Source organism: Budorcas taxicolor, chromosome 11, assembly GCF_023091745.1.
Source record: "Budorcas taxicolor isolate Tak-1 chromosome 11, Takin1.1, whole genome shotgun sequence".
In the NCBI taxonomy this organism is placed as follows: Eukaryota; Metazoa; Chordata; class Mammalia; order Artiodactyla; family Bovidae; genus Budorcas; species Budorcas taxicolor.
Window position 1 is genome coordinate 165,996,065 of NC_068920.1, and position 25,927 is coordinate 166,021,991.

At 43.5% G+C, this 25,927-nt stretch overlaps 1 protein-coding gene across 1 annotated transcript in view; it reads left to right on the forward strand.

Annotated features, from left to right (window-relative positions):
• Positions 1-25,927, forward strand: part of CACNA1B (calcium voltage-gated channel subunit alpha1 B) — a 204,997-nt gene that overhangs the window by 122,614 nt on the left and 56,456 nt on the right. The window contains exon 20 of the mRNA XM_052647676.1: positions 853-1,070. Coding sequence (XP_052503636.1) covers positions 853-1,070 — 218 coding nt within the window. The remainder of the gene's footprint in view (positions 1-852; positions 1,071-25,927) is intronic.

The window sequence follows — 25,927 nt, forward strand, 5'->3', positions numbered from 1 at the left end:
GGGCGCGGCCCCGGGAGGGGACAGTCCGCCTTGCTGGTGCTGCGTGAGAAATCCTTTCACCCGCGTGCTGGGGAGCTTGGCTCAGGGAAATGTAGCCTAGTCTAAGGGGCCCAGGGGCAAGGGAGGCTTAGGGCAAAATCGTTGGCACTGGTTTGGAACAGGAAGACTTGGAAAGAACAAGGTGACCCAGAGAGAAGAGGAAAACGGGGACCACTGTGAAGGAAGGAGGCTCAGGAGAGCCGAGGGGGTGGGGGGGGGGGGACTCCAGGCTAATGGTGTGATGGAAGCGGGCTGGGCTGTGTGCCCCAGACAGAAAGGACCCCGCCCTATTCCCTCCCCAGGCCAGCCAGCCTGGCCCCGGCGGGGGCAGCATTCCCAGGGTGACTGGGAGAGCCTGGGGGTAGCAGGGGCTGCTAGGCTGAGACCAGCAATCTCCACACTTGCCAACAGGTCAGAGACCACCCAGAACTCTCATAGTCAGAGGCTGCAGCTCAGAATCAGCCCCACCTAGGCAGTGTCTTTGTTTGCAGAGCTCTGTGCGTGGCCCTGGTGGGGCCCCAGGTAGGGTGGCTTAGGGTAACACCGTCTTCCAGGCTTCTTCATTCTGCCAGCAGTTCTGTTACGTACACATAATGTGATGTCAGCCATGCCTGGCCTTTTGCCAGGGAACAGGTGAGTCAGCTGCAACCCTACCTTTCAGATCCCAAAACAGAATGTTCAGGATGATAAAAATCAGAACAGAGGAGGTGGTCAGGGATTTATTTGATCAGGATAGGGGTTTAAGAAGCTGGGTTTTGCAGATAGAACAGGAGTTTGGGGCCGCGCCACTCTGACGAGCATCATTGGTTGCAGGGAGTCACACTGTGACCTGGAGGCCAGTGTGGTGACTGGTGTGGGCCCTGTGCATGCCCTGCCCAGCACCTGTCTAGAGAAGGTGGAAGAACAGCCCGAGGATGCAGACAATCAGCGGAATGTTACTCGCATGGGCAGTCAGCCCTCGGATCTGAGCACCGCTGTGCATATTCCAGTGACGCTGACCGGGCCTCCCGGCGAGACCACGGCTGTTCCCAGTGAGTATCTCCCCGCAGCAGCTGGGCGGGGGCCCCCTCGTGTGGGCCCGGTTTGTGCTCCTTCTCCCCCTCCCGGTTTGTGCTCCTTCTCCCCCCCTGCTCCGCAGCGGCCACCGGGGGACAGAGCTTGCCTCCGAATTGCTCTCAGCGGAGCGTCTTTGCTGTCGGCACCTGTGCCTCTGCGTCCCTTTGCTTTCCAGGGCCCCAGAGGAGCGCCGTCACTGTTACATGTCACTTAAGCCTTAGTCCCCTCTCTTCCAAAAATACTTGCAAGTTCCCAGGTAAGTGCCAGGCCTGCTGTTAGTGCAGAGGCCCAGCAGGAGGGAGCGCGACTGGCTGTCCTCACGGGGCCCAGAGTCCCGTCGGGAAGACAGACCACAGTGTGGTTACAGCTCTCCACAGTCGCACCGACGCTGCCAGGAACTGTGGCCACAGACCAGACTGAGGCTGGGAGTTAGCAGGGGAGAGGAGGGGGGTCTCAGGGTGGTGGTCTTCCATGCTGCATGGTCCCTGCTCTGCGGTTCCTCCCGGGCCTTTGCTCGAGGTCCTGAAGGAGCGGCGGTTCCACAGCTGACCATGTTCAGGCGCTGAAGGCACAGGGTAATGAAAATGTCAACCGCCCGGTTTCAAAGACTAGCCCCTCACACTGTGCGCAAGTGCACCGGTGTTTCGTGAGCACCAAGAATAGAGAGAACATTCCCAGGGGCAGAGCTGACACGGAGTTCCAGATGAAGACATAGTCGCAGGCAGACCCAGATGCTGCCACCTGCCTGCGCGTGTGCAGACCTGTCCACACACAGACGCAAGCACACACACGTTCTCCCACCTGGGGTGCTCTCACCTGGGGCCGATGGACCCGTGCCCTGTGCCGGCTGTGACAGTGCGGTTGGATGCTCTGGCTGCTGAGCCTTCCCTTCCTCACTGCTTCCTTGGAAGAAAGCTTGCCCTGGTCCCTTGTGTTGTCTCACCTCCCAAGGTGGTAGTGTGTGTGTTTTCCCAGACTCCCAAAATGAGCCCCTGGGTATGATTCTTTCTGGATTAGCTTGAGGGTCCCACCTGGCTTTCGTCCACGGAAACCTAGGTGTGGCCCCTGCTCCCTGACCCCGGCAACCACTGACCTTTTTTTCACTGTGCCTTTTTACATTTGCCTTTTCCAGAATGTCATATAGTTGGAATTGTATAGTATGTAGCCTCTTCAGATTGGCTTCTTTCACTTACCGTGTTCATTTAAGGTTCCTCCGTGTCTTTTCATGACTTGATAGCTCATTTCTTTTTTGTGCTGAATAATATTTGGTTGTTGGGGTGGACCACAGTTTATTTATCCATACATCTGTTGAAGGACACCTTGGTTGTTTGGAAAATTGGCTGTATCACTTTACATTCCCACCAATAAATGAGAATTCCTATTGCTTCACATTCTTCTCCAACAGTTGGTACTGCCCATGTTTTCAATTTTCTCCATTCTAATGTGTAATGATATCTCATTTATTAGCTTATAATTCCTTAATAACATATGATGTTGACTTCTTTTAATATGCTGATTTAATATCTGTATATCTTCTTTGGTTCAGTTCAGTTCAGTTCAGTCGCTCAGTCGTGTCTGACTCTTTGCGACCCCATGAATTGCAGCACGCCAGGCCTCCCTGTCCATCACCAACTCCCGGAGTTCACTCAGACTCAACGTCCATCGAGTCAGTGATGCCATCCAGCCATCTCATCCTCGGTCGTCCCCTTTTCCTCCTGCCCCCAATCCCTCCCAGCATCAGAGTCTTTTCTAATGAGTCAACTCTTTGCATGAGGTGGCCAAAGTACTGGAGTTTCAGCTTCAGCATCATTCCTTCCAAAGAAATCCCAGGGCTGGTCTCCCTCAGGTGGACTGGTTGGATCTCCTTGCAGTTTTCTTTGGTTGGGTGCCTATTAATATCTTTTGCCCACTTTTAAATATTTTATTTGAAAAAAATTGTAGAGACTTAATTTTTTAAAGAGCAGTTTAAGTTTCAGAACAAAATTGGGAGGAAGGTACCAAGATTTCCATATACTCTGTGCCCCACACATGCAGTAGCCTCCCTATTGCTCATCAGAATGGTGCTTTTTTTTTTTTCTAACCAAAGATGAACCTACACTGACGCGTCATAATCACTCAAAGTCTATAGGTTACATTAGAGTTTGCTCTTGGTATTGTACATTCTGTGGGTTTGGACAAATGTATAATAGGACATAGCCATCATTGTATGGCCACACATACAGAATGTTTTCAGTACCCTAAAAACCCTCCGTGCTGTGCCTGTTCATCCACCCGTGACTCCCGCCACTGACCTTCTCGTCCCCACTGTTCGCCTTTCCCAGAATGCCATATGGCTGGAATCATGCAGTATGTGGCCTCTTCAGGTTGGCTTCTTTCACCTACCAGCGTGCAGGTTAGGGGTTCTCTGGGTCTTTTCATGGCCTGATAGCTCATTTTTTTTTTTTTTCAGTGCTGAAGAACATTCCATTATTTTATCATTCAGGGCTTCCCAGGTGGCTTAGCTGGTGAAGAATCCGCCTGCAATGCGGGAGACCTGGGTTCAACCCTGGGTTGGGAAGATCCCCTGGAGAAGGGAACGGCTTCCCACTCCAGTATTCTGGCCTGGAGAATCCCATGGACTGTATAGCCCACGGGGTCGCAAAGAGTAAGACGTGACTGAGCGACTCTCACTCATTTCAGCGTTCCATTATCTGGATGCACCTTAGTTTATCCATTCAGCTACTTGAGAACTTCTTGGCTGCCTCCAGATTTTGGTGGTATGAGTAAAGCCGCTATAAACGTCTGTGTGCACATTTTTGTGTGGACATAAATTTTTACTCCTTTGGGTAAGTACTAAAGAGAACGATGGTTGGTTCATATGGCAAGAATATATTTAGTTTTGAAGAAACCACAAAACTGGCTGTACCGTTTTGCATTCCCACCAGCAGTGAATGAGAATTTCTGTTGCTTCACATTTTGACAGCGTTTGGTATTGCTAGTGTTCCAGAATTTGGCCATTCTAATTGGTGTGCAGTGGTATCAGATTGTGTTGGTTTTCATTTCCTTGATATCACTTGCTGTGGAACATCTTCGTATGCTTACTTACCCTCTGTCTACCTTCTTCTGTGAGATGTCTGTTAAGGTCTTTTGCCCATAGTTTATTCAGGTAGTTGTTTTCATTGTTGCGTTTTAGGAGCTCTTTGTATATTTTAAATTACAGTTTTTATCTGATGTGTCTTTTGCAAACATTTTCTCTCAGTTTGTTGCTTGTTTTCTGATTCTGTTGATGTCTTTTATAGAGCAGAAGTTGTTAATTATCTCCTAGGAATGTTATTGGAAAATATCCTGATGCTAGGAAAGACTGAGGGCAAGAGGAGAAGAGGGCAACAGAGGATGAGATGATTGGATGGCATCACTGACTCCAGAAGATAGTGAAGTCTGCAGTCCATGGGAAGCCTGTCCTTCACTATCTCCTGGAGTTTGCTGAAACTCATGTCTACTGAGTCAGTGATGCCATCCAATCATCTCATCCTCTGTTGCCCCCTTCTCCTCTTGCCCTCAATCTTTCCCTGGTAGCTCAACTGGTAAAGAATCTGCCTGCAATGTAGGAGACCCCAGTTTGATTCTTGGGTCGGGAAGACCCCCTGGAGAAGGGATGAGCTCCCCACTCCAGTATTCTTGGGCCTCCCTGGTGGCTCAGATGGTAAAGCATCTGCCTGCAATGTGGGAGACCTGGGTTTGATCCCTGGGTTGGGAAGACCCCCTGGAGAAGGGAGTGGCAACCCTTTCAGTACTCTTGCCTGGAGAACCCCCGTGGACGGGGGAACCTGGTGGGCTGCAGTCCATGGATCGCAAAGAGTCGGGCGTGACTGAGCAGCTAAGCAGAGGGAAGTCTGGCATGCTGCAGTCCGTGGCTCAGAGTCAGACAGGACTTAGCGGCTGGACAGCAGCAGGAGTGCTCGGATTTTGCATTTCGTGTTTAGGCCTCTGAGCCATTTTGGGTTAATTTTTGTGAAGGGTGGAAAAAATCTCTCTAGATTCTCCTTTTTTATCTTGCGTGTGGATGTCCGGTTGCTCCAGCACCATTTATTGGCGAGGCTTGCTCCGCTGTGCTGCCTGTAATTTGTGGGAGTCTGTTTCTGGGCTCTTCTCTGCTCTGCTGATCCGTCTGCTCATTCTGGCGCGAGGACCACACTGTTTGTTACCAGGGCTGCGTAGTAAGTCTTGGGCTTCCCTGGTGGCTCAGACGGTGACGCGTCTGTCTGAAATGCAGGAGACCTGGGTTCGGCCCCTGGGTTGGGAAGACCCCCTGGAGGAGGGAATGGCAGCCCACTCCGGAAGTTGGGTGATGCTGACCCTACAGCTTTGGTCCTCTTCGATATTAGACTGTTGGCTATTCCGAGTCTTTTACATCACCTGATAAAGCTCTGGAATCACTTTGCTGACACCCGTGAAACAGCTTGTTGGGATTTTCATTGAGATTGCCTCGAATCTGTAGATCAAGTTGGAAAGAACTGGCAACTTGACAATATTGAACCCTCCCATCCACGACCAGGGAATGCCCCTCCATTTGCTTAGCTCTTGTATCTAATTCGTTGGCGTTTATAGTTTTCCTCACGGGGAAAACGCGTACATATTTTGTTAGATTCATACTTAGGTATTTCATTTGAGGGGATGCTAATGTGCATACTGTTGTGTTTGTAATTTTAAATTCCACTTATCCATTGTTGGCATATAGGACTTTTGTATGTTAACTTTGTATCCTGAAACCTTGCAGGAATATTTTTTGATTCTTTCAGATTTTCTAAATAGATGATCAAGTCATCTGCTAACAAATACAGGTTTTTTTTTTTTTTTTAGTCTTACTTACCAATCTGTAAACTTTTTATTTCCTTTTTTTATTTCCTTATTGCGTTAGCGAGGACTTCCAGTATGTTGTTGGAAAGGATTGGTGAGAGGGGGACATCTTCTCCTTCTATGTGATCTTTTTAAGACAGCTTTGAGTTTCTCACCATTAAGTATGATGTTAGCTGTAGGGTTTTTCGTACATATTCGTTATAAAGTTGAGGAAATTCCCCCTATTCCAATTTACTGAGAGTTTTTATGATGACTAGGTATTGGATTTATCAAATGCCTTTTATGTTTCTTTGTATCTGTTGATGCGAGCATTCTTTTTCAGTTTGTTGATGTGATGGATTATATTAATAGATTTTTGATTCTTGGATCAGTCTCTCATACCTGGGATTAATTCCACTTGGTTGTGGTCTATAGTTCTTTTTATACTTTTTTGGATTTGATTTGCTAATGTTTTGTTTGAGAATTTTTAATCTATATTCATGGGAGATAGTGGTGTATAGTTTCCTTGTGATGTCGTGACTGGTTTTAGTATTAGGGTAAAATGCTGGCCTCCTAGAATTTGTTCAGATTTGCTTCTATCTTCTGAAAGAGATTGTAGGGAATGGCTATGATTTCTTTCTTAGGTATTTTGTAGAACTCACTGGTGAACCCATCTGGGCCTGGTGCTTTCTGTTTTAGAAGGTAATTATTGATTCAGTGTTTCACTTTAATAGCTATAAATGTATTTAAATTATCTATTTTTCCTCGTGTGAGTTTTGGCAGATTGCATCCTTCCAAGGAGTTGGCTCATTTCACCGTTTATCAAATTTGTGGGCATAGAGTTGTTCACAGTATTACTCTATTACCCTTTTAATGTCCATGGGATCGGTAGTGATGTCCCCTCTTTTATTTCTGATGTTAGAAATTGTTGTTTCCCCTCTTTTATCTTGGCCTGGCTAGAGGCTTATCAGTGTTACTGATCCTTTCAAGGAACCAGCTTTTGGTTCCATTAATACTCTCCACTGCTTTCAGTTCCGCTGATTTCTGCTCTAATTCTCATTGTCTCTTTCTTCTGCTTCCTCTGGATTGGAATTCCTCTTCTTTTTCTAGTTTCCTAAGGTGGAAGCTAAATTATTGACTTTGGATTTTTATTTTCTAATGTAGCTATAGCTATAAATCAGTGCTATGAGTTCCCTTCTGTCCAACAAACTTTGTTAGAACTGGGTTTTCATTTTCATTTAGTTATAAATATCTTACAGTTTCTCTTGGAATTTCTTCTCTGACTCCTATGTTATCTAGACGTATGCTATTTAATTTTTGTGTACTTTGAGAATTATCTTTCTGTTATCAATTTCTAGTTTACTTCATTGTGGTCTGAAAACAGACTTTTCGCCCACTTTTTAATTAGGTTGTTTTCTAATTGTTGACTTTTTAGAGTTCTTTGTATAATTTTAATATAAGACCTTTATCAGATATGTGATTTGCAAATATTTTTTCCCAGTTAGTGGCTTTTCATTTTCTTAATGTTTGGTGTTTTTGATTGTTACTCACATGGGAGGGTTAACTTGGTCCCTATTATAACTTCTGCTAGAAGCAGAATTTTAGGCTATTGACTTTTTATATGTTAATTTTGTGTCCTACTACTTTCCTGAATTCTCAAATTGTTCATTAACTTTAGCACTGATTGTCTTTTCCCCCCAAGAATATTATATAAGACTTTGCAATACAGTTCTAACTATCCCTTTGTAAATCTTAGGTGCTCCTTCCTTGCTTTTTCTTTCTTTTCTGCTGCCCGGTTGCACCAGCTGATACCCTAACATTGGTGTTAGTGGGTCCCCTCACCTTGTTTCTGCCTACCTAAGTAAGATTACAGTTTTGGGCTTGAGAGGTGTGTGTGTGTGTGTGTATAAAGTCATGCTATAGTATTCATTAAATTCTATTTCAGTAAGTATTCTTTTATCTGAAATAGCTGTTGAATTTTGTTGAAGGCCTTTTCAGCATCCATAGAGATCATATAGTCTCTGCTTACATGTGGGGATTTATAGTAAAAAGCTTTCAGATCTTGAACTGTCTTTGCAATCTTACAAAAAACTGCATTAGGTCATCATCATTATTTTCTATGTGATGTTGGACCTTGTGTGACTGTACTTTATGGAGGGTTCTTGGACTGGTACTGAGATGGGCTCTGTGACTTTCCTACGTTATGTTCAAGTGTCATAAGGTTTGGTATTAATGCTATATAGTTATTTCTTGTCTGACCTCACTAATCCATTCCTAAAAATCAAATGTTGTATTGGGAGTCCAATTTCCCATTATTTTAAGTGGGAAAATTTAAAGTACTATAAAAACTTTAATGTATTATAATTGGTTGTACTCAAAATCCCCAACCAATTTCTTAAACTAGAACTCAAGCACAGTTAATCACTGAAAAGTAAAAAGTATCATATTAGTACATGAAACACTTAATATATTGTTTCCTGATGATGACTGTTGAAATAGCTGTTAACAAGCAGTAGCTCTGGACCCCTCCTTCAGTGAAACTCACACTTTTTCCAAACATCCACACATGATTCTAATAGCTAACCAACTGACTTTGGAATCATGCCTGAAGGTTTTCCCCCACATTAAAAGAAAATGTTTTGCATTTGGGGATTTATACATTTTTCCTACATAAACATCAGTCAAGAAAAAGCCTCAACAACATTGTAATGAGGGATACATATATTCTCCTGAAGTGTGAGTATTATATTGGGTTGGCCAGAAAGTTTATTTGAGTTTTTCCATTGATTTTACTTTTTGGCCAACCCAATAATGGACAGAAGTGCCTGGCAGCCTACAGTTCATGGGGTCACAAAAGAGTTGGACACAACATATGGACATCACCAGACGGTCAACACTGAAATCAGATTGATTATATTCTTTGCAGCCAGAGATGGAGAAGCTCTATACAGTCAACAAAAACAAGACCGGGAGCTGACTGTGGCTCAGATCATGAGCTCCTTTTTACCAAATTCAGGCTTAAATTGAAGAAAGTAGGGAAAACCGCTAGACCATTCAGGTATGACCTAAATCAAATCCCTTATGATTATACAGTGGAAGTGAGAAATAGATTTAAGGGTCTAGATCTGATAGATGGAGTGCCTGATGAACTATGGAATGAGGTACATGACATTGTACAGGAAACAGGGATCAAGACCATCCCCATGGAAAAGAAATGCAAAAAAGCAAAATGGCTGTCTGAGGAGGCCTTACAAATAGCTGTGAAAAGAAGAGAAGTGAAAAGCAAAGGAGAAAAGGAAAGATATAAGCATCTGAATGCAGAGTTCCAAAGAATAGCAAGAAGAGATAAGAAAGCCTTCTTCAGCAATCAATGCCAACAAATAGAGGAAAAGAACAGAATGGGAAAGACTAGAAATCTCTTCAAGAAAATTAGAGATACCAAGGGAACATTTCATGTAAGAATGGGCTCGATAAAGGACAGAAATTGTATGGATCTAATAGAAGCAGAAGATATTAAGAAGAGGTGGGAAGAATACACGGAAGAACTGTACAAAAAAGATCTTCATGACCCGGATAATCATGATGGTGTGATCACTCATCTAGAGCCAGACATCCTGGAATGTGAAGTCAAGTGGGCCTTAGAAAGCATCACTACGAACAAAGCTAGTGGAGGTGATGGAATTCCAGTTGAGCTGTTTCAAATCCTGAAAGATGATGCTGTGAAAGTGCTGCACCTCAATATGCCAACAAATTTGGAAAACTCAGCAGTGGCCACAGGAAAAGATCAGTTTTCATTCCAATCCCAAAGAAAGGCAATGCCAAAGAATGCTCAAACTACCGCACAATTGCACTCATCTCACATGCTAGTAAAGTAACGCTCAGAATTCTCCAAGCCAGGCTTCAGCAATACATGAACCATGAACTTCCAGATGGTCAAGCTGGTTTTAGAAAAGGCAGAGGAACCAGAGATCAAATTGCCAACATCTGCTGGATCATGGAAAAAACAAGAGAGTTCCAGAAAAACATCTATTTCTGCTTTATTGACTATGCCAAAGCCTTTGACTGTGTGGAATACAATAAACTGTAGAAAATTCTGAGAGAGATGGGGATACCAGACCACCTGACCTGCTTCTTGAGAAATCTGTATGCAGGTCAGGAAGCAACAGTTAGAACTGGACATGGAACAACAGACTGGTTCCAAATAGGAAAAGGAGTATGTCAAGGCTGTATATTGTCACCCTGCTTATTTAACTTCTATGCAGAGTACATCATGAGAAACGCTGGACTGGAAGAAACACAAGCTGGAGTCAAGATTGCCGGGAGAAATATCAATAACCTCAGACATGAAGATGACAGCACCCTTATGGCAGAAAGTGAAGAGGAGCTAAAAAGCCTCTTGATGAAAGTGAAAGAGGAGAGTGAAAAAGTTGGCTTAAAGCTCAACATTCAGAAAACGAAGATCATGGCATCCGGTCCCATCACTTCATGGCAAATAGATGGGGAAACAGTGGAAACAGTGTCAGACTTTATTTTTTTGGGCTCCAAAATCACTGCTGATGGTGACTGCAGCCATGAAATTAAAAGACGCTTACTCCTTGGAAGAAAAGTTATGACAAACCTAGATAGCATATTCAAAAGCAGAGACATTACTTTGCCGACTATGGTTTTTCCTGTGGTCATGTATGGATGTGAGAGTTGGACTGTGAAGAAGGCTGAGTGCCAAAGAATTGATGCTTTTGAACTGTGGTGTTGGAGAAGACTCTTGAGAGTCCCTCGGACTGCAAGGAGATCCAACCAGTCCATCCTAAAGGAGATCAGCCCTGGGATTTCTTTGGAAGGAATGATGCTAAAGCTGAAGCTCCAGTACTTTGGCCACCTCATGCGAAGAGCTGACTCATTGGAAAAGACTCTGATGCTGGGAGGGATTGGGGGCAGGAGGAGAAGGGGACGACAGAAGATGAGATGGCTGGATGGCATCACGGACTCGATGGACGTGAGTCTGAGTGAACTCCGGGAGCTGGTGATGGACAGGGAGGCTTGGCGAGCTGCGGTTTGTGGGGTTGCGAAGAGTCGGACGCGACTGAGCGCCTGGACTGGACTGGGCTGAGCGAGTAAACAACGGCAGCAATAAGAGTAAGAGGTGGTCTGCTGGGAAGTGCCCTTCTGGAGGAGGTGTTCTGTGGGTATACCTGCTGCTGCTGCTGCTGCTGAGTCGCTTCAGTCGTGTCGACTCTGTGCGGCCCCGTAGACGGCAGCCCTCCAGGCTCCCCCGTCCCTGGGATTCTCCAGGCAAGAACACTGGAGTGGGCTGCCATTTCCTTCTCCAGTGCAGGAAAGTGAAACGTGAAAGTGAAGTCACTCAGCCGTGTCTGACTCTGTGCGACCCCATGGACGGCAGCCCACCAGGCTCCTCTGCCCATGGGGTTTTCCAGGCAAGAGTACTGGAGTGGGGTGCCATTTCCTTCTCCAGGATATACCTATTATTGATCCATAAAAACAATTAGAATGTTTGATTCTATTGATTTTCTGGGATAGTTTAAGTAGCATTAGGATTACTTGGTCTTTAAAGATTTAGTATAATTCCTTTGTGAAGTCATCTGGGTTTGTTTTGTGTTGTTGGACAGCCCTTTGATAATTCATCTGCCTCTGAATAGATATCGGTCCATTTAAACTTTTTTTTATCTCCTAAGATCAATGTGGTAAATTATAAAATCCTTAGAGACGATCCTTTTATTTTAGGTTTTCCAGTGTATTTACATGGATACAAAGAAGTGGCTTCAGTTTTTAAAACAGTTTCCTCTGGTTCAGTGTTTTTTTCCCGCTTCTCATTTTTTATCCTGTATATTTTGTATTTTCTCCTTTTTCTTGATTAAAATAGTCGTTTATAAATTTTGTGGATTTTTATAAACAGAACCAGCATCTTTATTAGTTCTATTAATGTTATGTTTTTAATCATTTTTTCTAACTTATTCTCGTTATTTCCCTCCTACTGCCATTTTGCTTTACTTTGTCATTCTTTTCTACCCTCTTCAGTTGGAGGCTCAATGTATTTTAGTCTTTAGTTTTTATTATGTTATTTAGGGCTGGGAATTTTCCTCTGATTTCTAATTTAATTGTCTCCTATAGACTCTGATGTTTGGTGCTTTCCTTTTCAGCAGATTTTAAAAGAATTATGCAATTTTAGCTTGCATTTCCTGTTAGTGTTCCTTCAGTTCAGTTCAGTTCAGTCACTCAGTTGTGTCCAACTCTTTGCGACCCCATTGCAGCACACCAGGCTTTCCTGTCCATCACAAACTCCCGGAGTTCACTCAAACTCATGTCCACTGAGTCGGTGATGTCATCCAACCATCTCATCCTCTGTCATCCCCTTCTCCTCCTGCCTTCGGTCTTTCCCAGCATCAGGGTCTTTTCCAATGAGTCAGTTCTTCACATCAGGTGACCAAAGTATTGGAGTTTCAGCTTCAGCATCAGTCCTTCCGATGAATATTCAGGACTGATTTCCTTTAGGATGGACTGAATATTTACTATAAGGAATCAAGTACCCTGCAGATGAACAGCTTTGTGTTTCACTTTCTGATGTATATGCCTTTTGTTTCCCGTCTTCCCTCACGCCAGTGCTTGCTCCCATCCTGTGGGAGGATGGAGCCCTCAGCCTTTCACCACTGAGTATAACATTCATTGCAGGTCTCTTGTTTTCAAGATGTTCTTTCAAGTTGAGGAAATTCCCCTTTATCTTTTCCCCCTAAGTTTTTATATTAAAGTGTTGAATTTCATCAGAGTTTCTGCCTCAGTTGATGTGATCATGTGATTTTTCTCCTGTAATAGGGTAGTTTGAGTTGATTGATTTTCAAGTATTGACCTGCCTTGCATCCCTGGGATAAACTTATGTATAATTACTTTATATATTGCTGATATCTGTTTGATAGTATTTTGTTAGAGAGTTTGGCCTTTGTATTTATGAGAAATATTGCTCTATAGTTTTCTTTTTTGTACTCTTTCTGATTTTGGTATCAGAATAACGCTGATTCTTAAAATGAATTGGACAGTATTTTTTAGGAGGAGATTATCTAGAATTGCTGTTAATTCTTTAAATGTTGGGAGAAATTTGCTGATGAAACATTTCTCTATTAGAATTTAAAAATTACCCTTAACAGGGCTCTGTTTTCCAGTCATCTTGGGTGAGTGGCATTAGTTGGTGCTTTTGACGGAACTGGCCCATTCTGTTTAAGTTGTCATGTATGTATGGTTGTTTGTGTCAGTCAAGGGCTAGTCACTCAGTCATGTCTGACTCTTTGTAGCCCCGTGGGCTGTAGCCCAGCAGGCTCCTCTGTCCATGGGGTTTTCCAGGCTGGAATGCTGGAGTGGGTGCCGTCTCCTTCCCCAGTAGCTGTTGGCAGCATTCCCTTTTCTTTTGATGGCATCAGGGTCTGTAGTGACAGCTGTTGCCTCGTTCTTGACATTGGTGCTTTGTGTCTTGTCTCTTTTTGTTAGTCTTACTAAAATTTTATTTTATTTTATTGATCTTTTCAAAGAAATGGGTTCTTTTTTATCTACTTTTTTATTTGGGTGCACTGGACCTTAGCTGTGGCACTTGGCCTCTGGCCCCATGCCCAGGGGTCAGACTTGGGCCCCTGCATTGGGAGCTTGGAACCTTAGCCCCTGGACCACCAGGGAAGCCCCCAGATGGATTCCTAGTTCATTTATTTTTCTCCATCGTGTTTCTTTTCCCGATTGCATTCAGCTTCTCCTCCCTGTTGTTTTATTCACCCTGTGTGCTCTGGGTTTACTTTGCTCTTTATTAGCATCCTGAGGTGGGAACCTAGATTAAGTATTTTCCTCTTTTCTAATGTAAACATTTAGTGTTGTAAATTTTCATCTGAGTATTGCTTTAGCTGTGTCTCACAGATTTTGATATGTCATCTTTACATTTTCAGTTTGGTTTTAAAAATTTCCAGATCAAATAACTATTTCTCTGTTTAGTTTCTGCAGTTTTTGTTCACGTATTTTCCAGCTCTGTTGTTGAGTACATACACATTTAGAATTTTGTCTTCTTGAAAAACTTGACCCTTTATCATTGTGTGATATGTCTCTCTGTACCTGATAAATTTCTTTGCTTTGATATCTACTTTATCTGATATAAATATACCCACTCTTGTTTTTTAATTAAATATTTCCACATAAGATATATATCTTTTTCATCTTTTTACTTTTAAACTAGCTATATATTTATATTTTAAGTTAGTTTCTTGTAGACAGCATATTGTTGGGTCATATTTTTCATCCACTCTGAGTTCTTTGTTTGGGGGAGGCATATTTAGACAGTTTATGTTTAGTATAATTATATATATTATAGCTTACATATACTGTTGCACATTGTTTATTTTTTCTATTTTTTATTTCTCTGGTTTCTTTCTCCTGCATTCATGTGAGTTACTTGTATATATTTTAGAATTCCATTTTGATTTATCTATAGGAGTTTTGAGTGTGCCTCTTTGTATTGGTTTTTTGATGGTTCCTCTAAGTATTACATATATATAACTTGTCTCAATCCAGTAGGGCTGTCCTTTTATCAGTTGGAATGAAGTATAGAAATTTCGCCTCTCTTTTTCCTCCCCATGTATAATTACACATATGTTTAAGTCCGTCAATGGATGCTATAATTTCTGCTTCACTGTCAGATGTAATTTAGGAAACTCAAGAGGAGAGGGAAAGTGTGCTGTATTCTCACTCTTTCTATTGTTCTTTATCTCTTCCTGATATTCCAATATTTCTTCTTTCATAGCTTACTTTCTGTTTGGAGGACCTTCCTTAGCCATTCTTTTAGGGCAGTTCTACAGGTGAAAATTCTCTTAGTTTTCCTCCATCTGAGAATGTCTTGATTTTCCTTTCATTCCTGAAGGATATTTTCACTGGGTATAGAATTCTGGGTTGACAGTTCTTTTTTTTTCAGCACTTGAAAAAGCGTGTGCCTCACCCTTCTGACCTCCATGGTTTCTGATGAGAAATCCACTGTCGTTCGAATTGTTTTCTTCCTATAGGTAAGATGTTGTTTCTCTCTCGCTGCTTTCAAGATTTTTTTCTTTATATTTCAGAAGTTTGATTATGATGCATTTTGGCATGGATTTCTTTAGGCTTATTGTGCTTGGGATTCACTCAGCTCCCTAAATTTGTAGGGTTTTGTCTTTTCGCCGCCTTTGGAAATTTTCCGTCCGTGTGTCTTTGGATGGTCTGCAGCTCTGCCCCTCTCTCTTTTCTCTCCTGGGCTCTGTTGGCCGAATGGCAGATCTTCCGCTGCAGTCCCAAAGGCCCCCGAGGCTCTGTTTGGTCTTCTCAGTCTGCTTTCTCCCTGCTGTTCAGACCGAGTAGCTCCCATCGTCTGTCCCCCAGCTCACTAGCTCTTTCGTCTGTGCCCTCCATTCTGCTGCTGAGCCTGTCTGTTAAGCCTCTACGTTCAGTTACTCTGGTTTCACTTCCAGAATGTGTGTTTGGTTCTGTATATCTTCTGTTTCTTTCCTGAGGTTTTTTTCTCATTTGTTTTGAGTGTGTTTTTACATCTGTTGAAGTATTTTTATGATGGATGCTTTAACATCTGTGTTATCTTGGTGTTTATTGATTATCTTTTCTCATTCAAGTTGAGATTTTCCTGGTTCTTGGTATGAGAAGTGATATTTTGATTGAACCCTAGACATTTTGGTAGTATACGAGCCTCTGAATGTTATTTAAATCTTCTGTTTTTATTGGCCTGCTGTGACACCCTTCCAACAGGGAGAGGGTTGGGGAACTGCCCCATTATTGACAAGTAGGGGTGAAATGCAAGTTCCTCACTCAGCCTTCACTGACACCTGGTGGGAGCGGGCTCCTTGTCTGCACTGGGAGCTCTAGTCGCCCCTGGGCCTCCACTGACCCCATCTGGTCCTAGAGAGAGGGGAGGCCTTGCTATGGCTCCCAGTACGGCCTCTACTGACACAGCAAGGGTTGGTCTCATTACCTCTGAGTGGTGGTAAAAGTATCGATTTTTCGCAAAGATGCACTCTAGCCAATAAAGGGAAGGGGATCCTTTTTACCTCTGGAATTGAAGTCCAGGCTACATGAACGATCTTTTCTGACACTGCATGATTTGGGAGTTTTGTTATTACCACAGGGGCGTATGAAAGTCCCTGCTTTCACAAAAGGTCGGACACGACTGAGCAACGGAGCCCTGGATGGTGGCGGCTGTTGCTGTTCAGTCGCTCAGTCATGTCCGACCTTTTGTGACCCCACGGACTGCAGCACACCAGGCTTCCCTGTCCTTCACTATCTCCCGGAGTTTGCTCAAACTCATGTCCATTGAGTCAATAATGTCATCCAACCATCTCATCTTCTGTTGCTCCCTTTTCTTCCTGCTCTTAATCTTTCCCAGGATAAGGGTCTTTTCCAATGAATCAGCTGTTTGCATCAGGTGGCCAGAGTATTTTAGCTTCAGCCTCAGCATCAGTCCTTCCACTGGTTCCATCTCCTTGCAGTCCAAGGGACTCTCAAGAGTCTTCTCCAGCACCACAATTTGAAAGTATCAGTTCTTTGGTGCTCAGCCTTCTTTCACATCCATACCTGACTACTGGAAAAATCATGGCTTTGACTGTATGGACCTTTGTCGGCAAAGTGATGTCTTTGCTTTTTAATACGCTGTCTGTCATAGCTTTGCTTCCAAGGAGTAAGTGTCTTTTAATTTCATGACTGTGGCCACTGTCCACAGTGATTTTGGAGCCTAAGAAAATAAAATCTGTTACTGCTTCCACTCCCGGCCACCGCCCACACTCCACCCCCCCCACCCCGCCTTCTATTTGCTATGAAGTGAAGGGACCAGATGCTGTGATCTTAGTTTTTTGAATGTTGAATTTTAAGCCAGCTTTTTCACTCTCTTCTTTTACCCTCATCAAGAGGCTCTTTAGTTCCTCTTTGTTTTCTGCCTTTAGAGTGGTATCATCTGCGTATCTGAGATTATCGATAACTTCTCTGGGCAGTCTTGATTCCAGCTTGTGGTTCATCCAGCTGAGCATTTTGCATGATGTATTCAAACCAGTCAATCTTAAAGGAAATCCACCCTGAATATTCATTGGAAGGATTGATGCTAAAGCTGAAGCTCCAATACTTTGGTCACCTGATGTGAAAAGCCTACTCATTGGAGAAGACCCTGATGCTTGGAAAGACTGAGGGCAGGAGGAGAAGGGGGTGACAGAGGATGAGATGGTTAGATGGCATCATTGACTCAATAGACATGAGTCTGAGCAAACTCTGGGAGGTAGTGAAGGACAAAGAAGCCCGGTGTGCTGCCGTCCATGGGGTCTCAAAGGGCCAGACAAGGCTGAGCAGCTAAACAATGACGAACTCTACATACAAGCTAAATAAACAGGGCAATAATACATAGCCTTGTCATACTCCTCTCCCAGTTTTTCTCTCAGTTTTCCTGAAACATCTTTTTGAATTGTTTGTAAAAGTAGTTTCGATCTGTATGAAATCCTAGGTGGTTAGTTATTTCCTCTCAGCCTTTTGAGACTGCTCCACTGTCTCCTGCTTCCCGCTGTTTCTGTTGAGAAGCCCAAGTTGCCCCTTTGTGTGCCTCTGTCTTCTCTCTTTGGCTGCTCACATGAAACCTTTTCATTCTGGGAAATCAGGACACTGGAAGTAGACACACAAGTGCGATAAAGCCCCGCTTGCTGTCGCTCAGCCTCAAGGGGACGATCCGCGTGCTGCCGGTCGTGTTCCGCCTGGGTAGCTCCTGGTTTCTTTTAATCACTTTAGGGTTAGCTGTGTCTGTAAGCACCTCTAATAGTTAAGGATTTAACAATCATGATAGCATTATTACACCCACAAGGTTGATAATAATTTTTTCAGTTCAGTCATGTCTGACTCTTTGTGACCCCATGGACTGCAGCACGCCAGTCTTCTCTGTCCATCAGGGAGCTTGCTCAAACTCATGTCCATTGAGTCAGTGATGCCATCCAACCATCTCATCCTCTGTCATCTCCTTCTCCTCCTGCCTTCAGTCTTTCCCAGCGTCAGAGTCTTTTCCAGTGAGTCAGTTCTTTGCATCAGGTGGCCAAAATATTGGAGCTTCAGCTTCAGCATCAGTCCTTCCAATGAATATTCAGGACTGATTAGCTTTAGAATTGACTGGTTTGATTTCCTTGCAGTCCAAGGGACTCTCAAGAGTCCTCTCCAACACCACAGTTCAAAAGCATCAGTTCTTCAGTGCTCAGCTTTCTTTATGGTCCAACTCTCACATCCATACATGACTACTGGAAAAACCATAGCTTCGACCTTTTTCAACAAAGTAATGTCTCTGCTTTTTAATATGCTGTCTAGGCTGGTCATAGTTTTTCTTCCAAGGAGCAAGCATCTTTCAGTTTCATGGCTGCAGTCACCATCTGCAGTGATTTTGGAGCCCAAGAAAATAGTCTGTCACTGTTTCCACTGTTTGCTCATCTGTTTGCCATAAAGGGATGCGGCCAGATGTCACGATCTTTTCTGAATGGTGAGTTTCAAGCCAGCGTTTTCACTCTCCTCTCCACTCTCCTCTCCTGAAGAGGCTCTTCAGCTCCTCTTCACTTTCATCAAGAGGCTCTCTTGTTCCTCTTCACTTTCTGCCGTAAGGGTGGTGTCATCTGCATATCTGAGGTTATTGACATTTCTCCTGGCAATCTTGATTCCAGCTTGTGCCTCATCCAGCCTGGCGTTTCACATGATGTACTCTGCATATAAGTTAAATAAGCAGGGTGACAATATACAGCCTTGACGTACTCCTTTGCCAATTTGGAACCAGTCTGTTGTTCCATGTCCTGTTCTAACTGATGCTTCTTGACCTGCATACAGATTTCTTGAGTTCAAATTTTACCGGTTATCTGAAAAATAGCTTTTTACAGCTGGTATGTTTGAATCAGGATCCAAACAGGATTTGACCTAGCTTAATCTGTCTATGTCTGTTTTTCTCTGTGATTATTTTATGCATGCCGTTTATCTGTTGAAATACTGTAGAATTTATCCTGTTAAAATGTTCTGGATTTGGTTGATTGCCTCATGGTGTCCTGCAGCACATTTTTCTATCCTTAGCATTCCTGTTGTCTGGTAATTAGATCTGAAACAGGCCTTCTGAACGTTGGCACTATTGAAATTTTGTTGGTGGTGGCTGTCTTGTGCATTTTAAGATATTCAGCTGCGTCCCTGACCTTTCCCTTCTAGATGCCAGTGGCATACTGTAGTTATGACAACCGAAAACCCCCCCAAAAAACAGTCTCTAGACATTGCCAGGTATTCCTTAGGAGGTGAAATCACCCTTGTCTGTGAACCGCAGACCTTGATTCTGATCAGAGTAAAAACTCTAGGGAAGCTTCACAGGCGCTGTGTGCTTCTTCTCACGCTCCATCAGGAGCCACATGGCGTCTACTGGTTTCCTTTGGGCAGCATTAAGGTTGATCAGTGGATATTGCCCGATCCATCCAGGGTAAGTTTCTCCACCAGCTTTTCCCCTAGTGAACTGGTAGGCATTGATGATTGTCACCCAGATTTGTGATTTTATTTGGTATTTTACAGTGTGAATTATAATGCCATCATGCTTTCTGAATTATTCCAACTTTTTCTATTCCAACGATTCCAACTTTTTCTGTAAGAAAAAACTGTCTTCAACTTTTTGGTTACCCTGAAATGCAGCTTGTATTTGTATATAGCAAGATACATGCTTCATTCTGCATCTTTATGTATAAATTTTCAAAATAGCAAGTTGGTTCCTAGGAACTCCAAATACAGTCATTGAGAGCTTTAACGAAATTTATCCTTATGAATCATTAGATTTTAACATGTTTGATGTGTTTAGGTCCTTTGGACTCACTGTTAGTTCTGATGCTCAAATTGTCCCATCTCTGGAGAGGGCATGCCCGTTAAAGTTGGCTTTTTTATTTTTATTTATGAATTAATTTTTTTTTTACTTTTGTTTTTGTTTTTCTAAAGCTGGCTTTTTTGCCTTCTCACAGCCTATTGTAGTCTTTGATAGCTTTCTGTTTTCATCTGTGACAACTCATTCCAGGGTCATTGTGTTCCTTTCTTGCCCAAATGTGGAATTGGCTATTTCTCCAAGGAGGGCTGTGTACTGGACACCTGCTGTTTCTCCAGACCCCCCTTCCCTGCCTTCAGGGTAATTCTGCCTCCAGTGGCCTCACCTTCAGCTCCTCTTTGGAGGGCTGCCCTGGACCCCTAGAGGTGGTCCCAACACCTAGGGGGCTGGAGAGAGTACTTCTTTGAGGGTTGATGACCCCAAGTGGCCCTCGCTAGGGAAGGGGTGTGGGAGGATGAAAACCCAGCCCTCTGGCTTCAGGTCTGACAACTTTGAAGCTTAGTTCAGACCCCAGGGTCCCCGAAGAAGCAGCTGAAGCTGTGGCAGGACTTTATCTGAAACTGCACCCTCACTTGACCTTCTCTGCCCTGCTCTTTCTCGCTCCCACCTAGTTATTTTTGGGAGTCTGTCCTCAGTCACTTGCACGTGGGCCCTCATTTCATGGTCTGCTTCTGTAGGTGCTGATCTGAGATGCTGTGCTTCTTTTAATAAGAAACGGTGTTATTTACCCATGTGATCTTTGCTGCTGAGTTTTTGCTGCTTTCAGGCTTGTGGGGACTCTTTTTTTCTTTTTAAGAGAGAAGAATATACCATGTAGTCTTTCGGCATTTGTAATTCAAATGTAAGATCATAGGAGTTTTACCTACCTACTTAGATTTTGTATTTGTATCTCTTTTGTGTTACCCTGGAAAATTTGTATTTTTTTTGAGCAGTTTTAGTTTCAAGGTAAAAATTAAGTAGAAAGTTTAGAGGTTTGCTGTATACTCCCTGGTGGCTCAGACGGTGAAGCGTCTGGCTGCAATGTGGGAGACCTGGGTTTGATCCCTGGGTTGGGAAGATCCCTTGGAGAAGGAAATGGCAGTCCACCTCAGTACTATTTCCTGGAAAATCCCATGGACAGAGGAACCTGGTAAGCTATAGTCCATGGGGTCGCAAAGAGTTGGACACGACTGAGCAACTTCGCGTTCACGTTCATGTATACTCCCTACCCCTGCACACACAGCCTCCCCCGTAGTCAGTATTCCTCTCCTGGTGATACATTTGTTACAGTCGATGAGTCCCTAGAAGCACATCATTTTCTCCCCAAATCCATAGTGTACAGTGGGTCTCACTCTTGGTCGTGTATATTCTAATGATGTTGGACAAATATATAACTGTGCCGTTTCAGTATCATACACAGTAGTTTCACTGCCCTTAAGTTCCTTCTTTTTGTCTTTTTACTTATTTGGTTTTTTAAAATAGTATTGTTTAAAAAATTGTATTTTTTGCTCGTACCATATAGAAATGCAAGCAGTTTTTGTCCATTGATTTTGTGTCCACCCAGAGTTGCCAAACACTCTCTTATTCCAAATAATTTTTCTGCTGTTTTCTATGTAGACATATTTATACTGCCTATGATGTATATTTTTTGACTTAACTAAAGTATACTTTTCACCTTCCAGTCGTAAAGTTTAACTCTTAATCTGTCTTTTGGTTTCTGACCATTACCTTAAATTGAAACCTAATTGTACTGTGATTGGAGATGATGACGTTCATGTAGGGTCATCTTTGAGACAAGACATGACTGCTTTATGGTTGAGCGTGTGGCCAGCTTTTGTAAATGTTTTATGTACGCTTAAGAAGAATATGGGGCTTCCCTGGTGGCTCAGCGGTAAAGAATCTGCCTGCAATGCAGGAGCCGCAGGAGACGTTGGTTCAATCCCTGGGTCGGGAAGATCCCCTGGAGGAGGGCATGGCAGCCCACTCCAGTATCCTTGCCTGGAGAATCCCATGGACAGAGGAGCCTGGCGGGCTACCGTCCACGGGGTCATGAAGAGCTGGACACGCCTGAGCAACTGAGCATGCATGCACGCGAGAGGGATGTACGGGCTTCCCTGGTAGCTCAGAGGGTGAAGCATCTGCCTGCAGGCCAGGAGATGTGGGGACGCAGGGTCAGTCCCTGGGTTGGGACGATCCCTGGAGACGGGAATGGTGACCCACTCCAGTATTCTTGCCTGGAGAATCCCATGGACAGAGGAGCCTGGCGGGCTACAGTCCCTGGGGCTGCAGAGAGTCGGCCACGCCTGAGGGACTGAACAGCGACGCTGGAGCTGACTTCTTGTTGTCCTGTGGTGGTGTGTCCTTAGAGTGTACTTTTCTGATGTGAATATACCTGGTTTTTTAATGAACTTCTTGTTGTCCTGGGGTGGCCCGCTGGTGGTGTGTCCTTAGAGCGTACTTTTCTGATGTGAATATACCTGGTTTTTTAATGAATTTCTTGTTGTCCTGGGGTGGCCCACTGGTGGTGTGTCCTTAGGTTGTACTTTTCTGATGTGAATATCCTGGGTTTTTAATGAACTTCTTGTTGTCCTGAGGTGGCCCGCTGGTGGTGTGTCCTTAGGTTGTACTTTTCTGATGTGAATATACCTGGGTTTTTTTTTTTTTTTTTATACCTGGGTTTTTTTAATGAACTTTGTGCTGTCCTGTGGTGGCCCTCTGATGGTGAGTCCTTAGATTGTATTTTTCTGATGTGAATATACCTGTTTTTTTTTTAAATGAACGTTTGCCAAGTATATCTTTTCTCGTCTTTTGACTTCTAGACTTTATGTGGCCTCGTATTTTGGGCCTGTCTCTTGGAAACTACATCTAACTGTATTTTTAAACATGTCACCTGGATGATCTCTGTCCGTCAGTAGCCAGGTCCCGTCTGCTTGTATATATTGTGATTATTAATTTACTTGGACCTGCGACGTTTGTTCCAATTTTTCCTGTTTTTCTTCCTTCTCCTTCCTTTTTAGTTTTGAATAATTGCTTTCGTGTCACATTTTCCCCTCTAATAGTTTATAAACTATGAATTCTTTTTCTGTTTTTAGCAGTTATCCTTTAATTCTATCATGCTTGCATAACAAAATCTATAGTTATATTTAAATTAAGTTTTAAGGCCTTAGAATAGCAACTGCAATCACATTTTTCCCAACTTCCTCGTTAGCATCCACCATTTCAGTCCTTCTTTTGCCCACAAAATAGAGTTTATTATTCTTTGGACTTCATAGGGGCTCTGGACAAGCCTCCCCTGAATGTGTCATTTTCGCGTGAGAATTATTTTTGAGCTAAAGGCAACCAAGACCCTGTGGGTTCAAGAGAAACAACTGTTCTTGCCTTAACCACATAGAAGAGTTTAGACTGGGGATTTTTCCCAGGAAAGAGCTATTACCAGAGATGAGTGTTACCTAAGTGGCCCCGTCTCTTTGGAAGGGCAAGCGCCTAGTAACCAAGAATCTGCTCTGTTCTATGTTGGCTTATGAGCGTCCTCAGACGCCCCATTGTTTAGCTTAGGGTGATACACACACACACACACACACCTCATTCAGCCTTTCTGTCTGAGCCTCTCACGGATGTGCGGTTCCTACGTTTTTCCATGTTACTCTTCTCATGTCAAGTTAATTCTTAGACCAGTCAGAAGAACCTAGGGATGCAGAGTGAAATTTATTCCTTCCCAACAACTTTATAGAGACTGTGTTTCGATTTACTGATTTCTTACGTTTCAGACTTTGCTTTAATATCGTTTTCTATCTTCCTAAAGTATACACCTTCCTGCTGTAACATTATACATGCATTTCTAAAAATGCCATGTGTTGAAAATAATAGGCCTTATTAAATTATTCAAGGTTTGGCAACTCTTTAACCAGAACACTAATAAAGCCAAGAATACTCTGAATGCGAAATGATAGCAAAGTCGAATCTGCATTTGATCCCAGTATCAAGCCTTCAGCCCTGCTTCTGCCTCGAGACCCTTTGCTCCCAGTAGAGACCAGCCTTGCCTTACACCAGTACAGCAGAGACTGGAGGGGAGTTTTGGGGACTGACGGGGGGACTCGCTTTTCTGTCCTCCTCTCCCCTCTGGGATTTTGCCCCTTATTCCCAGATATTCCGTCATCCTCACCTCCAGTCTTTCGTTCCCCCTCCCAGTAGGGTGCTGCTTTCTACTTTTACAAACGGGAAAGCGGCCCCCAGGCACAGGTGTCTCCCAAAGACTGTAGCTTCTCGGGGTCTTTAAGCAGCGACATGTTTTTGCTCTGCTTTTATAATTGGCTGTAGTAGGACGTTGAGTCCTTTGTAATAAGCCTCTCTGTCATAGGCCATGGAAATGCTGGCCAATTTTATAGACTTCTATTGCTTGTTCAGTTTTAAAAGACTCATTTTCAGCATTTCTTTGCACATTTATATTTAGTTCTGTAGTTCTTTCACAGTCCTCAGCTAAAGGTGCTTATATCCGAAGTCCCTTGGGAATTAGACATCTATTACTAGGCCTGCTGTCTTTCACTCACGTCACTTCTTTTTGTGTTTGATGATATGAGTTCATATATAATTGACCATAATGCACCCTTTCTGAGTCGGGCTTTATGAGATAATGACGCCCTGTAGAAAGAGAATTGTTTGGCTGCTTTTTCAGTTCTCTCGAGGGTGGTACATAGCTCTAGCAGAGAAATTCTTTCTGTGTGGTGGACGCCTTGGGACATTAGGCTCATGTTCTCTTCTAATTGGCAACAGCTACCTTGGTCAGCGGGGGTTCTGTGGGCAGATGGGGGATGTTCCTGCCAGAGACGACTCACCCGTGCTTTCCCAGAAGCCCAGGGCGCTGCTGTCTGGACTCCCTTCAGCCCCTGGAGAGAGCAGTGTATTGTGGAGCCTCACTTTCCCTGCCTTACCCAGCTTTGGTTGGTCTTGTCCCCACAGGGTGATTCTTCAGTTCAGCCTCAGTTTCTTAATCTGAAACCTGGAGGCACTAACGCACGCCAGTGAGTGCCGTCCCCCGGGCCAGCCAGCTCATGGCTGTTCCCGGCGAACATCCTGTTCCTTTCTTCACGCCCCTCCCATGACCCATATCCGGCCGTTGGGCTGGGTCGTCTTCTATTTCAGTGAATTTTTTGTTACTGTCAGGTCTCTTAAAAATAAACTGTTTCCAACAATGGATCTCCTTAGTTGGTGTAGCTCTTGTTTTGATGCTCTCCTTGTTTTCCTGGTCTGTTTTGATTTATTGATGAGTTCTGTTGTTGTTATAGTAAATTTATTTCAGGAGAAGTGTTTCCATCCAGGCTCTGGCATCTTTGTTCCATTCTTTTACGCAGAAAGAAAAAATCTTCGTTAGGTGTATATTGGTTCCTTTTCCCCAGTTTACTTGTCCTTCAGTTTGCTTACTTGTTATTCTGGAAGAGTCTGAAAAGCTGTGATTTTAAATTTATAAATGTTTTCTTAATTTAAAAGTTATACATGCTCATCAGAGAAAATAATATTTTAATGTTAACAGTATAGTGAAGAGAATTAAAATTGTCACTGGAAAGCCTTTCAGAGACCACAGCAGTTCCTGTCATTTGGGTGGTGTTCCTCCCCCTGTATATGTTATTTTTCGTAGTTGAATCTATCTGGTATATACAAGTGTTAGCCTGTCTTTTTTTTTTTTTTTTAACCTTATCATAAGCTTTTGTCATTTAAGCTATTTGTATGGGCCTTTTAATATTCATAGTACGATGCTTCCTGTAAATGCTGCACACTTGGTTGATCTCCTGTGGTTATGTTTCATAGTTTTTATTATTGTAAAAGAACTGATAACAAACACCTTTGTGAAGACAAATGTTTGTGTGCTTGATTTCCTTAGGAGATAATTTTGTGCAAATGAAATCAATAAACAGAATTGTTTTAGGGCTTTACATAAGTATTGCCCAGTTGCTTTCTTAGAAGATGATGCTATATAACCATGCCTGCGGCCAGGAAGTGAATGGCGCTGGGTGGTGGCAGCTGGCAGTCCGCAGAGCGCTGTGGCTGCTGCGGCTCGAGCAGGCTTCACATTCCGCCCAAGGCTCTTTCCTCTGGCTCGCCCATTCGTCCTCTGTGGGACTTCAGAGTGGCCAGCAGTCGGGGGAGAAGACTGGAGGGAATCACCTTCATCTCTGCTCA